Source organism: Pistacia vera, unplaced genomic scaffold (assembly GCF_008641045.1).
Source record: "Pistacia vera cultivar Batoury unplaced genomic scaffold, PisVer_v2 Contig7, whole genome shotgun sequence".
Lineage (NCBI taxonomy): Eukaryota > Viridiplantae > Streptophyta > Magnoliopsida > Sapindales > Anacardiaceae > Pistacia > Pistacia vera.
Genome location: NW_022196556.1, coordinates 723,917 through 739,118, shown reverse-complemented (window position 1 = coordinate 739,118; position 15,202 = coordinate 723,917). Strand labels below are relative to the sequence as shown.

The 15,202-nt window shown below is 32.7% G+C and overlaps 2 protein-coding genes across 2 annotated transcripts; both read left to right on the top strand.

Annotated features, from left to right (window-relative positions):
- Nucleotides 1-1,675: 1,675 nt before the first annotated feature.
- LOC116114039 (DNA replication licensing factor MCM6) lies at nt 1,676-7,936 on the top strand. The gene is made up of 17 exons (XM_031400192.1): nt 1,676-1,936; nt 2,025-2,150; nt 2,304-2,466; nt 2,568-2,761; nt 2,861-3,056; nt 3,149-3,226; nt 3,624-3,853; nt 3,974-4,088; nt 4,954-5,028; nt 5,104-5,244; nt 5,356-5,559; nt 5,666-5,827; nt 5,911-5,966; nt 6,059-6,204; nt 6,292-6,417; nt 6,733-6,863; nt 6,972-7,936. Exons 1-17 carry the CDS (start codon nt 1,716-1,718, stop codon nt 7,104-7,106), a joined length of 2,499 nt encoding a protein of 832 aa, XP_031256052.1. The 5' UTR covers nt 1,676-1,715; the 3' UTR covers nt 7,107-7,936.
- Nucleotides 7,937-12,130: 4,194 nt separating this feature from the next.
- Nucleotides 12,131-13,451, top strand: LOC116114047 (plasma membrane-associated cation-binding protein 1). The gene is made up of 5 exons (XM_031400202.1): nt 12,131-12,280; nt 12,375-12,497; nt 12,588-12,677; nt 12,889-12,973; nt 13,122-13,451. The coding sequence occupies exons 2-5, from the start codon at nt 12,387-12,389 to the stop codon at nt 13,415-13,417; spliced, it is 582 nt and encodes a 193-aa protein (XP_031256062.1). The 5' UTR covers nt 12,131-12,280; nt 12,375-12,386; the 3' UTR covers nt 13,418-13,451.
- Nucleotides 13,452-15,202: the final 1,751 nt, after the last annotated feature.

Genomic DNA, 15,202 nt, shown 5'->3' with positions numbered 1-15,202 from the left:
GAAAATAAATAAATTTGTTTTCAGCTTAAGAATTAAAAAAAATGGAGAAAAGGTAATGTGGGATGAATCCCATTATAATTTTAAGGAAATTTACAATTTTATTATTATATTACAATTTTTTTTCCTCATAATATGGTAATATATTAAATTTATATTATTAAAAAAATCTAAAGTTATTTTCAAAATTATGCACATTAATTTTAGGCATACCAAGAATGACATATTGCCAAGATTGGCTACTATATGCAACTTTCATTGGGAATGAATTAAATTTATAATAATAATATATATTTAGTTTCTAAGTTGATTTAAATTTTATAAAAAATAGAATATCATTTATTAATTACTTAACATTTTAATACTTTCACATAAAGCTTAATTTGAATTTATATAAGGCAATATTTATTATTATTTTTTTTTTTGAAAGAGGATGTCTGAGTCAATTTGTGCATACATCAACTAATGCTTGTAAGTGACTAGCCCATCGCTATTAGGGGTGTTCAAAAGCAATTAATCGAACCGATTAACCACTTTTTATGAACCAAACCAGTTTTTTCGGTTCAGAAAAATTCCCTGACCGGTTTGCCCCTTTTTTTCGGATAAATTTTTTTTTTAAAATTTTTTTCCTAAATTAAATTATAAACATAAACAATATATATCCAAATAAAAATCAAACATTCATACATATCAATTGACTACTACTAACAATTTTTTTAAGGATTTAGTTTAAATTATTATATATATATATATATAGCAGTGCTAGTCTTACAAAGAAGCCTACAAATGAAGTATACAAAGACAACCTCCACCCTTCATCTTCATCATTTCTCTCTCTCTCTCTTTCTTTTTTTCTGTTTTTTCTTTATTTTTTTTTCACTTTGTAAGCTTTTTTGTAGGCTTCTTTGTAAGGATAGACTTATATATATATATTAACTGGTTCAAAAAACCGGTTTTGATTTTTTCCTGAATCGGTAACCGAACTAAAAATCTGGTTTTTTGAATTTCTTGAACCGTAATCGAACTGTTTTTTGGGTTAATCAGTTTTTGGTTCAATTCGGTTTTTGTATTTTTTTTAACACCCCTAATCGCCATGGTCATCCGCTTAAATCTTGGGAGCTAATACTATGATTAATAAGAGAATTTACTAAGCTTTTTAACTTCAACAAACTACGAATCAAGTTAACTGTGTGAATATTAATTAATTATTCATCTAAAGTGCATGACTTTCAAGAAAACCTAATCTTTTTGCCCTTTTTAGGTCCCTTCGATAAAATATATTGATTATTATATTATTACAAATATAATTTTAATAGGGTAAGAATTTGGTTCAATATTTCTCAATTACTTGGTTTCTCATCTTTTTTTTTTTATTAGGATAAAATAATTGAAAATTGTAAAAAATAAATTTGATTTATTTTTTGAAAACATATTTAATTTTAAATTTTATTAATAATAAAGTCATATTTATTAATTGCTTTGAATTTATATAAGCTATATGGTTTTGGCCCAAAAAGCATATATAGGCCCAAAGGCCCAATTGAATAAAGAATAGGCCCAACCACGTGCCCGTCAAGCTTTTGGCGCGAAAGATATGGTGATTTTCGCGCCAAAAAGAGACCCACAAGAAGGAAACGATATTTCCTCTGATACCGAACTAAAATTAGGGTATTCTTTCCACCGAGAGAGTAAGTGAAGCTCTGAAACAAACAAAAATAATGGAGGCGTTCGGTGGGTACTTAGTCGACGAGAAAGCCGTAAGAGTGGAGAACATTTTCTTGGAGTTTCTCAAGAGTTTTAGATTGGATGGAGAGGCTTATTACGAAGCCGAAATTGAAGCCATGAGAGCCAACGAATCAACCACCATGTTCATCGATTTCTCACACGTTATGCGCTTCAACGATGTTCTTCAAAAGGCGATTGCCAACGAATACTTGAGGTTCCTTTTCTCGCTCTTTGTTTTTCTTTCAGCCATTTAATTGAGTTGGTTTTGTAATAGGATGATGGATTGTTTGTGATTGTAATAGATTTGAGCCGTATTTGAAGAACGCGTGTAAGAGGTTTGTCACGGAGCAACACCCGACTTTCATTTCAGATGATAATCCGAACAAAGATGTGAATGTTGCCTTTTTCAACATCCCTTTCTTGAAGCGGTACGTTTCAGTGATTATTGCATGATTTAGGGTTTAATTGTTGATTTTAGAGTGCTATTGTTTGGTGAATTTGATGAATTTTAATAATTTATCGAAATATGAACATGTTGGACTAGAGTATGTAAGGGTTTTTGTGTGTGTGATGAAGGACAGATTGAGAGAGTTGACTACAGCAGAAATTGGGAAACTTGTATCGGTTACTGGCGTTGTTACGCGCACAAGTGAGGTTCGGCCTGAGCTTTTACAAGGAACTTTCCGGTGCTTGGATTGTGGAGGGGTCATCAAGCATGTTGAGCAGCAATTCAAGTACACTGAGGTTGGTGTGCTGTGGATGTTTGTTGTTTTCATTGTGCAAATTAGGATTGTTTACTTGAATGTGGTAGTGACTGCTGTTTTGTTGAATTTGTCTGATTTCAGCCCACTATTTGTGTGAATGCTACGTGTTCAAATAGAAATAAATGGGCATTGCTTCGTCAAGATAGTAAGTTTGCCGATTGGCAGAGGGTGAGGGTGCAGGAGACTTCCAAGGAGATTCCAGCTGGATCTTTACCTAGATCATTGGATGTTATTCTCCGCCATGACATTGTTGAACAGGCTAGGGCTGGAGACACGTAAGATCATCAACTCTCCACATTAATCGTGTGTTCTTGTACAAGGAATTAACAGCTTTTATTTATGGCTTGCGATTTTATACTTCTTGGAAAATGCAGGGTCATTTTCACAGGAACTGTGGTTGTCATACCTGATATAATGGCATTGGCCTCTCCTGGGGAGAGAGCAGAATGTCGTCGCGAAGCTAATCAGCGTAGGAATTCTGCTGTTGGACACGATGGTGTGAGGGGTCTGCGATCATTGGGAGTGAGAGATCTCTCCTATCGCCTCGCCTTTATTGCCAATTCTGTTCAGGTTGGAGTAGCTTGTCATAAAAACTATCTTCTTTAAATTTTGTGAGGATTATGTTGGATTAATCTATGTTTCATGATTGCTTTTTTGTTCAGATTGCTGATGGTAGAAGGGAGTCTGACGTAAAAAATAGAAAGAAGGATGCTGATGAAGACGAACAATATCAGTTCACGGTTCGTTCAAGATGCAATGTTTCTATTACTTTTACTATTTTGTCTCTCTGCCCAAGCTGTAGTTATGAGAGTTTCATTTAAAGCTACTCTATTTTTGTTCATATCTAAATTTATAGAACCATTTGCTAACTCATTAAATAGAATTGTGACGATTGTTTTTGTTTTGGCTCGAAATATAATATCCTCTTATTTAACCTGCTCAAAGTAAATATGTAATTTGCCGATCAGAATTTGCAAATAAGCCGTGGATCTTATAGTTATCACAAATTTCATGGTTTGCCTACTGTTTTTGCCCCTAGGTTGATCTTAGATAATTGTAGGATTCTTAATATTTGTAGAAATCTCCTTATGAGCACAAACAATTAACAATAGAGCTCTGCTTGATTTCAATAAACAGACAGAAGAGATAGATGAAATCCAAAGAATGAGAAATGTGCCCGATTTCTTCAATAAGATGGTTGATAGCATTGCTCCAACTGTTTTTGGTCACCAAGATATCAAGCGAGCCATCCTGCTCATGCTTTTGGGGGGTGTCCACAAGTTGACCCATGAAGGCATCAACCTGAGAGGAGACATAAATGTTTGCATAGTTGGAGATCCCAGCTGTGCCAAATCACAGTTCCTCAAGTATGACAATCTATTTCTTTTTCCTTATTTCAGTTTCATTTTATGTTTTCCATTTTCCCTTTTTTGGGTCCTATTATTTATACTGTTTGAAACATTTAAAAATGGTCTATTTACTCACAGGTACACTTCTGGTATAGTTCCTAGATCTGTCTACACATCAGGCAAGTCCTCTTCTGCTGCAGGGTTGACTGCAACTGTGGCCAAAGAACCAGAAACTGGGGAATTCTGCATTGAGGTAACATTCAGGATTTGTTTCTAATGTGTTCATTCAGAAGATTTTTTGCATTATGTGCAGTCCTAGGTAGTCATGGCATTTGCATTAGAGCATGTCTATCGCCATAGATCATTGTCTTTTGAGTTAAAGACAACCTAATATGTTGATCTTGTACCTTTGAAGTTTTATCCTTTTTTCTTTTGAAGTCTTTGTCACTTTAAATGTCTCAAAAATTGCCTGAGTTTGCAGTCATTGTCAGGAATCAGTTTTGGACCTTATTCTAGATTCAGGCAATTAGTAAGATGTCTCAACTGGAGAAGAAATGTTATATTAAATAGCGTGCCTGGTTAAAGTTATTAGTGGAGACATTTAAATTAGTTAAAAAATGATAAAAATACATCATTGAATAGACACAAAAATCATGGTTAATGCTCGACCAGGCAGGAAATATAAAGATTTGAAGCTCATTTCATAGTACATAGTTTGTGATTTATCATATCACTAGAAGAGTTATTTTACTTTTTAATGCTATAAAATTTGATTTGCAATCATTCAAAGGGGCATTGGACTAGATATTTGGAGGAAGATTTTAGAAAATTGTATGAAAATGGAAGTATACAGAAAGCTGAAAAAGATAGTAAAAAAAAATGAAAAATGCTAGCCTTACTTACTCCCCTTACTCACTTCTCTTACCCACCTCTGTTATAATGACATATGGTACCCGTACTATGCTTTATATTTACAAAAGTGAGTAAGAGAAGTGAGTAGGGGGAGTGAGTAACGGTAGCATTACTAAAAAAAAAATAGCTCCATTTTTCTGATGTGTATTTTCACTATGTTCCTAGTTCCTTCCTGCTTAGGTTTATTGATAAAAATCTCCATTCAGGCTGGCGCACTGATGCTTGCTGACAATGGTATTTGTTGCATTGATGAATTTGACAAGATGGACGTCAGGGACCAGGTAATTTTCATATATTTTATGTAGAGGCCCTTTTCCATGATATTCATAATCACTTATAAACAAATGATTGTCAAGGTTGCAATTCATGAAGCCATGGAGCAGCAGACAATAAGCATTACAAAAGCAGGGATACAGGCAACACTTAATGCTCGAACATCAATTCTAGCTGCGGCTAACCCTACTGGGGGCCGCTATGATAAATCTAAACCACTTAAGGTAAGAATATTCTTTATATTGAAGCCATGCAATTGATTCCCTCCTCTTTGCTACAAGTTCGGTGTCTTTTAAGTGGATTAATTAGCTTTTTGATTTGTTTTCTTTCCCCAGTACAATGTTGCCCTTCCTCCTGCTATTCTTTCAAGATTTGATCTGGTGTATGTGATGATCGATGACCCAGATGATCAAACTGATTATCACATTGCCCATCATATTGTCAGAGTTCATCAGAAACGTGAAAATGCACTTGCTCCTGCATTCACTACTGCACAACTGAAGCGGTACATTGCATATGCAAAAACTTTGAAACCAAAGGTATGTCTCTTAATCTTTCAATGACCTTTTTTTCTTTAACTTGGGAAAAGAAAAAGATATCTGTCATTCTACTTTCTCTACTTATAAGCTGAATGATGTAATTCAGCTAAGCATGGAAGCCAGGAAGCTGTTGGTGGACTCGTATGTTGCTCTGCGTAGGAGTGATACAGCTCCAGGTGGTAGAGTTGCATATCGCATGACGGTTAGGCAGCTGGAGGCATTGATCAGGTTGTCTGAGGGCATTGCTCGAAGTCATTTAGAAACTCAGGTGAACTGATTAGCGAATTATCACATTCTTGTTTTGTCATGGTTATGCGTTCCACCTTGTATTCAAGGGGTTGATTATCACAGGTACAACCACGTCATGTTAATGTAGCAGTGAGACTGCTGAAAACATCTGTAATCAGGTAAGATAACTGTGAAATTATGCCAAATTTCTTCTCTCTCCTCTCCGTAAATAAGACTGGTCAGAGTGTATAATATCTTTTTTTGCATGCAGTGTGGAATCGAGCGAGATCGATCTGTCTGAGTTTCAAGAAGAGAACCGTGATGATAGTCATGCTGGTGATAATGGAAATGCTCCAACTGGTAATGGCGATACTCAACCAAGTAATGGGACTGCTGAACCACCTTCCGGAAATGCTGGTGCGTTTTTATCACCAATGTTATTCTAAGCTTTTCCTCTCTATGAATGTGTTCAATTGAGGGAAACTTTGGGTTATAACTGTGCAGAAAATGGACCAAATTCTTCTAACCGACAAGGGAAAACACTTGTGATAAGTGATGAATATTTCCAGAGGATTACACAAGCCCTTGTCATGCGTCTTAGACAGCATGAAGACACTGTAGTCCAACAAGGTAAACAGCACGAGCCATTAGCTGTTCATCCTTGTATTGTGAAACATTATAATACCACGCTAAAATATATGAACAAATTCCTTAACTTTTTGTCTTTGAAACTTTAGTTAATATTAATTTAAATTTGCTTCCTCAAGACAAGTGTTTACTTCCACATTGCAATGCACTTGGATAATGGACCTAGATGTTGATTTTGAAAGCATGCATCATGATTAACCATCGAGCCTTATTCAGCTATTAATGATCTATGATTTGTCATCTATTACTCGTTATAATCATCTCAAAGAAACTTTGTAATGTTTTCGCTATTTGCAGGAACTGGGCTTGCTGGAATGAGGCAAAAGGACTTGATAAAATGGTATATTGACCAACAGAATGAGAAAAATACCTACAGTACTATGGAGGAAGTTAAGAAGGAAATTACCAAAATCAAAGCTATTATTGAGGTAATACAACACAACCCTTTGAATCCTATGAACTATTTCCAGATATTCTTATTTCAAGATGATACCATTACTCCGAGTTATTAAACGTAACAAATGCCTTCAATGCAGAGCTTGATACGGAGGGAAGGTCATCTAATAGTGGTGGATGATGGCAGACAAGCAGTGGACGAGGGTGAAGCTGAAAGACGTCCGTCTAGAGATGACAGAATTCTAGCTGTGGCTCCAAACTATGTCATTGATTGAAGTCGAGATTCTTTGACAAGCACAGCTCGAATGTAGCTGAATTTAACTTGGTCATCTGTTCCCCAGTGAGTTGGTGGTACAGTAAGATGGTAATATCAGGATCTCCAGTTCATGACAGTCAAAGACTCACCCCATAAAAGGCGAGTATCGATCTTGAAAACATGTTTTTTAGTGATTTAACTGAAAAATTCTCCCGCATGTTTTCCCTTATACTGTTGTAATTTAATTAACCAGTCTAGGTTGTAATATAAATATCTCCATGGAATTTCATTAAATTCATTTTAGCACTGGTGTGTACTCTTAATTCCTTTGCCGGTCCAGCTGTCAAGATCGACCAATGATGTTACTGAACATTTGTAATGTAAGGAACAAGACAAGCAGCCAGCGAGCAGCCCAGCAGTGGTACTGGTAAGTGAAACATGACAAGTTACTTGATGTTGTTGTTGTGCTGGATTGAAAAATCAAGCACTCTCCCCACCCCACCTACCTTTCTAAGATGACACAAATATAAGATAGTACTAGTATCAGATATTCTGTCCAGTGAGTTATCTGACTGGCCCTTATCTGGCATTGCTTGCAATTTCAAGCTTTTTGGCATCATCCCCATGTGCTTTTACTACTTTTCTCTGATTATTGCTTTGAACAAAATAGAAGCTTGGCTGGCCAGTTTGACACTAAAAATTTGATCAAATTTTCTATTTGGTAGAGAGCTTGTTTCGAGTATTGATGTTCAAATTTTTTGGCGCTTGAAACAAAAGTCTTCACTCTTCATTAGTGTCAATTCATTGCACAGATGGGCTGTCAATTTCTATACTGGTTGGTTTTGTCCTACCAAATGAAGGCTTCCATGAGAAATATTCTTGTACTATACAACCAATGAGATCATAAACCCCCTCATGTTTGCCTTAATGTCACAAACCCTCGATAAATTTTAATAATTAGAATTAAAAACATCGACCCTTGAGGTATGATGTAATAATAACATTCTTCTGTTGGTAGCAAACCATTATAATTTACATTGTTATAAGTTAATAATTATTTATTGAATTGCTTTGTTGTTGTTTATTTTAACACTTTATACTTAATATAAGGAGGATTATGTTAATTTAGAAATATCATTAACGTTATAACCCTAAAAACTATCAACCAATTTGATAGTAGATTTTGTTTGAAATTGTTGATCTAGAACATATTGTAAAAGGATGGTGGATATTTTCCATTTAAATTAAAAAAAAAAAAAAAAAAAAAAGGAAAAAAAGGAGCCAACAAAACCTTGAGGAGGTATGTGATATTAGCCCTTAAAATTAATTCTTTTTAAAACTAATTAAGATATAAGGAAATCCTTGTTTGCTTCTTGGCCTTGGCTACCTTATTATTTATTTATCTGAATTTTCTAATTGTAAATTTGAATTTTATCTATTTATTTATTTAATTTATAATTATATTAATCTTTGGAAACTTGTCATTTAAGACCATGATAGTGTTAATCAATGCTTAGGTTGGAAAAATGATCTTAATTTGGATAAGCATAATTGTAGGTAAGAATTAAAGAGCTGTAACACTTTCATTTTCAAATATAATCCAAATTAATTAATTAGTCAATTAAAATTTTAATGTGTCTTTATCAATGAGTTGTGCACTCAAGCTCTAAATTATGTCATCTTCCCTTCTTGACATGGACTTCCACTTTGAAATGCCATTTTACCCTTATCACTAAACTTGGCCCTACTATTTTTTCTTTGAAAGAAAAATAAATTATCATTTTTTTAGTACAAGTTAGATTTCCACTAAAAAAAGAAAAAAAAAATTGGAACGTCGATCCATCTGTATTTAAGAGTTAGTAATGTTATTAGAGCATGTCTAATGACATTATCGACACTCATGACTATACGGTGTTAGAACAAAAAGCGATTCAAATTTAATGTGGCAATTACAATTTAGAAATTACGAGCTAATTTTTGTTATCTTGTATCGTAAAATAGGATTAGAAAATAGGTTTATTTCATGAATATTTATATATTATCTTTTCTCAAATGTATAATTACCACCAAAATTCTATTGTTTTACCCATCTATATAAATTTAAACACCAACCAAAGAAAGATTGTCAAAACTGTGGATCCCAACCATGATTAGATTGAACAAATCATGGTCAAAAATTAATAATTTTTGGTCAACAAAATCAATTGGAGTTCACCAATAAATTTAGATAATAATATTACTATCTCATTTAATATTCAACTTTGGATAATGGGGTGTCTTTGAAACTTAGTGAAATGTATATATTTATTAATAAAGTTTTCTTGTAGATTAGATTAATACTATTTATTTTTCTATATAGAAAATAAACAAATATTATAATTTAAAAATTAATGACATCTATGAGACTAATAAACTTGATAGGGTTCTTGTACATATCTCTAAGGTTGTGATAAGGCTACTCATGTATATCATTGACCATTATTTTCAAGAAAATTTTAATTTCTTCTATCATTGTCAAGAAATTTCGCTGTTTATTCGTACACGTATGAATTGATTCTTGTATAATTTTTTTTTTCCAATAATAGAAACAACAAAATTTTACATACGACATGGGTTACTTTATTAACAGATTACCACCTTTGGGTAGCTCAAATTGAGGACGAGTACTGGGATAGTGGTTAAGATACACAGTCTAAGTTCAATTCTTTCTTGACTTTAAGATTTAAGTGGATGATCATGACGGTGAGATGCTTGTAGTTACTTACAATGGATTAGTCGAGGTGCATCAAGCTAACCGCTAACCCACATCCTGTTTCAAGAAAAAACAAAAAAACCAAAATGTGTAGCTGGCTCGAACATTCTGTTTAAAAAAACAAAAAAGATTTAATCTGGATTTTAGATTTATATCTGAGAATTTTTTTTTTTATATATATAATGTAAAAAAACTTTATGGTGATGTATACTAAGGAAAGCTCTCCAATAGTACAAAACTTGTTTACCTAATATTGAGTAATTCCCAAGAAATCCTTAATTAATCCTATAGTTTTTTGTCTCCTACTCTTTGTTTTGGCATAAATGAAGCACTCCATGTGCATGCAAGCTAAGATTTTATGTTGCTTCATGAATATAATTTAATTAATATGAACAAAATTAAACTACCCTCTCCCTTCTTCTGTATTGTGTCTACTTTTTATAGTAACATGGCTTCAATCTTGTCCGCATTATAACCAAGTTGTTCAACACGAAAAATGGATTTCAATATGGAAAGTATGTAGGACAAATTTAAACTATAAATAATTAAAATAGTGAAAAAACTTATTAATAATTGCAACGTAATTCAAAAATATAACAGTTAGCTTAACACCTTAGCTAATCTTACCGTCACGGTCACGGTTTCCCCACTCAAATTACAAATGCTCAATGGGGATCAACCCGAGACTGTGTGTTTATTCATATTCCCTAATTCGTTCTAACCATCTGAGCCCTCACATATGATATGTAGCTATCTCTCTCAATCCTTTGTTTTTTTGTTTTTTTTTGAAACAATTACATATATAATTAACAAGAGTAAGACAGGAATACAAACCCGAAATCTAGTATGCTCAAAATACACCATTTAAGTTATATATTTCACTCCTTATTATCTCTATTTGAGAAGTTTATACTATTACTGTGATAATCACATCATAGTACCACAAGCCAATGCATATATGACCGTAAATTTTAGTTTGGTATCATCATCATCAATTAGTTATAAACTCGAAATACTTCAATCGTATATTGTTTTTCATAAAGATAATACGATTAGACCTAATTATTGAAGATCATATATGATTTAAGAGTTCAGGTGAACGGTAACGTTACCTTTGATATGATGAAACCCTAAAAAAGGGATTTTCTAATAATTTCCATTTTAATAAAATAAAAAATGTTTGTGATTGAGGAGTTGATTGTGGTTGAACCAGCGAAGCCATGTGAGAAGGCAAAGAGACACACTAGACATATGTATTTGTTAAAGATCAACATCACAATCACATCATCACCCATTACAGAGATCAAAGAGATGAGAATTCAAGGGCCCCACTCTTCTATTGCCACCTTTGAATGAGTTGATTGCCAGCTGTCCCCTCCCTCACCATCTTTCTTTTCCCCATTTTGCCCCTGCTATTTCCCGCTATTTTACAACACCAACCTTGCTTCTAAAATCCAACTGTATCAACGGTTTATTCAAGATTCATTTGGACCATTTACCCTCCCCTCCAATATGGATATAGATTCAATTCTTGAAATCAAACATTAATAGTCATCTTAAGATACCCAAAATAAATAAATTAAAATATCATGATTTGAAAATTCAATTCTGGAATAATATAAGACTTGTGATCGTATTTAATATACGCATAAATAAACAGTCTAACTTAATTAAACATTAATAAATTCATTGAGTTTTTTTTTTTTTTTTTGATAATTGAGGTGTTTGGACTAGTTTGGGTATTTCACTAATTCTCAGGTATTTATTGAACACCCTACAAATCCAATAGACCAATAAATCCACATATGATATGACTATTTATAAGACTCAAATATAGACCTCTGGTAACCCTTCAGATGGTTAAAGTCTTATCGTCCGACCTAAAGATAGTGTTTGATTCACATCTATTTTTAACAACTTCTATCTTCTAAGTCATTATGGGCACTCAATTGACTTCTGTAACTCTTTTTATTCAATCAATATTTTGTTTTCTTATCTAAAAAATTAACATTATTAACAATACCCACATTTTCAACCGTATAATAACATTGTGAGAATTAATTAATTATCATATGCGGGAAAAAAAAATTTTGACTACCACGAAAGTAATTACCAATTAACAATATCAAACTTAATGTATATATCATCATATGATTCCTTAATACATAGACTTTCTCGAATAAACTACAAACAGACAAAAATAAGGGTTTAGGCTTCAGGGTATATTTGGTAAATAAGATGGAATGGAATGGGTAGTTTAGAAGGAAGCATGTCTATATGATGAAGCCATTTTCACAAGCTTAATGAAGCCATAAATTTGGAGGGACAGTTGGCTCAAACGACAGTTGCTGTGTGGTCGACTTTGATTGAAGCTTTTGTAGACGACGACACAGAAAAAATCAGCACACACTTCCAACACTTAATCACAACTCTGAATTATTGTAAGTTCATCCTCTCTTCTTCTTCTTCACCATTTCCACCATTAGTTTTTCATTCTTGATTATTCCTTCTAATTTTCTTGGCACTTTTCTAAAGAATCAAACAGATATGGGGTACTGGAAATCCAAGGTTCTGCCAAAAATCAAGAAGGTTTTCGAGAAAAATGGAACCAAGAAAGCCGCTGCAGCTGAAGCCTGCAAATCCTTTGATGATTCAAAGGTTTTTTTCCATGAAACCTTCTTCAACTGAAATCATATTTTGTTTTCGTTTTTGTTTTTCTGATTGTTGTTTGAATATTAATATATACAGGAAGACATCAATAAGGAGTTTGAAGAGAAGAAGACTGAGCTCCAACCTAAAGTGATTGAAATCTATGAAGCTTCTTCGACCGAAATCAAGGTTTGTCACAACGTTCCCACTTGAGAATTTTCATATATTTTACCAGTTGAATGTCCGCACACCTAAAAATTTTTCGTGTATATATCTCAGTTAAGCATCGTTATCTGAGAACTTTCATAATATTTTACTGAGTTAAATGTTCACACCTGAGAATTTTCGTATATTTTACTCCTTTTTTCTTCGCCTTATTTTATGCTTCCAAATTGTGCAGACTCTAGTTAAGGAACCAAAGGAAGCAGGCTTAAAGAAGCACTCCACTCTAGCGCACAAGTTTCTTGAAGAGCTAGCAAAAATTGGTATGATTTATTTATTATTATTATTATTTTAAATTTATATTTTAATTATTGATGAAAGTTTGCGGATTTAAAAAAAAAAAATACAGACATCTGCAGAAGTGGATGAACTGATTTGAATTTCGTTTGATTGATGCATGGAAATATACAGAGTTTCCGGGATCGAAACCAGTGGTGGAAGCATCATCGAAGTACGGAGCAGCCCTAGTTCCGGGGCCGGTGTTCTTCGTGTTCGAGAAAGTTTCGACGTTTATTGTTACAGAAGAGAAAACAGTAGAGCCAGCAGAAGCACAAACAAAGCCTCGAGAAGGTGAAGAAACAAGCGGCGTTAAAGAGAAAGAGATAGTTGTTGAAGAAAAGAAGAAAGAAGAAGAAGTTGTAGCTATTGAAGAGAAAAGTACAGTAACTGAACCTGAAAAGGAAGGAACTGAGCCACCAAAACCTTGATAACATGAAGAAGAAGAAGAACAAGACGCAGCAGCAGCAGCAGCAAGTGAAGTATTTTGTGAAAATGTTTTTTTATTTTATTTTTTTGTTTTAGAATTTATGAAAAAAAAAAAAAAAAAAAAAGAGGATTTAATTTGTTATTCTTTATTGTTATTATGATTATTACAATACCAAAATAACTAAACCTTAAACAAAAATTATGGGAAAACTAATATAATACATGACAATCAACATTATAATTATAAGTATATATGATCATATTTAAAAAAAAAAAAATTAGTATAAAGTTGAGATTCCAATTTTATTTTAATTTTTACGATAGTTTATTTGTAAGCAATATATTAACGGTGTTTTCTTTATAATAATAGGAATCTTAGTAATTTCAAAACCTACCCATTATATTAATATGCTCAAATTTCATATTCGACAAGAAAGGAACATAATATGTTACATCAAAATGGATAACATAAACGTATATCGATCATAATTAGATGGATTCATCCAACCGTTCTACTCATGTTATATTAACTTACACGTATATCGTAATTGAATAGACGTATATACACACACACCTGTTTCATTAAAAACTTTCTCTATGGAATTATATTTAACAGTTGAAGTCTCTCTTTCTTTGTATGGCATGTTTGTGAGTGATGTGCTCTCTCGACCTTCACTAAAAATGAATATATAGAGTTGGTGAGGAGGATAAGCATGAAACAAGAGAAGGTTTTTTTCAATATTTTTATAAGTTCACAGTCTTCCTATTGGAATTTAATTAATCTATTAATTGTACACCTAATATGTACAACTCCTTTAATTTATTAATCAATATAGTGATTGCCACCCACACTTGAGAGAAGATGTTTCTTCTTCAGTATTTCTTTTGCATTTTGTTAAGGGTTTAATATAATTTTCTCTATCGTTGATGTTTTATTAGGGTTTATATCGTCTAACTAACTTATATTATTATTAATCTGTTAAATTAAAACACTGAAACCTAAACAATACATTAACCACAAAAGATAAATTGTTATTTTATATATATAATGAGAGAATTTAATTAAAAGAAATTCTCCAAAACCAAAACACCATAAATTCTCAATTGGGTATTCTTCTCTTTTAATTTTTTTTTCTTTCTAACTGAGATGTTTGGACCAACTTATGTATACCTCGGCTAATCCTGAGGGAAAACTATCTCACAGTAGCAATCTCCCGGATAAATCATGGGTTACCTTTGTTGGGATTATAGGTTGAATCCATACACAACCCTTTTGATTCGCCCTTATCACTGTGCTACCCATGGGTGGGTTTCTTCTCTCTTATTTAGTTTCCTCATAAATCATAAATTGACATAATTATTGTTATAATAATTTTCCACAAGGAGAATTGTAAATGGAACGTTGAATGAAGCTGGTTTCCAATCATAAAAATATTCCATAAAAAATGAGTAATGATTCTTGTTGTTTGGTGTGGTGACAATTCGTAAAGTTGGGGAATGCTGTATACTTTATTAATGCATACTGTTTTAATTATGTTGGTTAGACTTAAATATTAAATATAATGTCGGTCCTTATCTAATAGCTTAAGCTTTTCAATATTAAAAACTTGAATTCTTAATGTAGAATGTATTTATATTTGAATTTATGTCTCTTTTTAAGGAATAGTTATTAAAATCTCTTGAGAAATTCATAAATTATTAAAAAGTTTTACTCTTACTATTAATTATTTAAAAAAAAAAAAAACATTATGTATGATATTACACCACTAATATCAAAACAGTAGATG

Excerpts from the sequence above, each read along its gene's own strand:
- LOC116114039 (XM_031400192.1), top strand. The coding sequence starts at position 1,716 with ATGGAGGCGTTCGGTGGGTACTTAGTCGACGAGAAAGCCGTAAGAGTG. Across the intron at positions 1,937-2,024 it reads ATTGCCAACGAATACTTGAG|ATTTGAGCCGTATTTGAAGA; the intron begins GTTCCTTTTCTC and ends TGATTGTAATAG. Across the intron at positions 6,864-6,971 it reads AAATCAAAGCTATTATTGAG|AGCTTGATACGGAGGGAAGG; the intron begins GTAATACAACAC and ends CCTTCAATGCAG.
- LOC116114047 (XM_031400202.1), top strand. The coding sequence starts at position 12,387 with ATGGGGTACTGGAAATCCAAGGTTCTGCCAAAAATCAAGAAGGTTTTC. Across the intron at positions 12,498-12,587 it reads AATCCTTTGATGATTCAAAG|GAAGACATCAATAAGGAGTT; the intron begins GTTTTTTTCCAT and ends TAATATATACAG. Across the intron at positions 12,974-13,121 it reads TGAAGAGCTAGCAAAAATTG|AGTTTCCGGGATCGAAACCA; the intron begins GTATGATTTATT and ends GGAAATATACAG.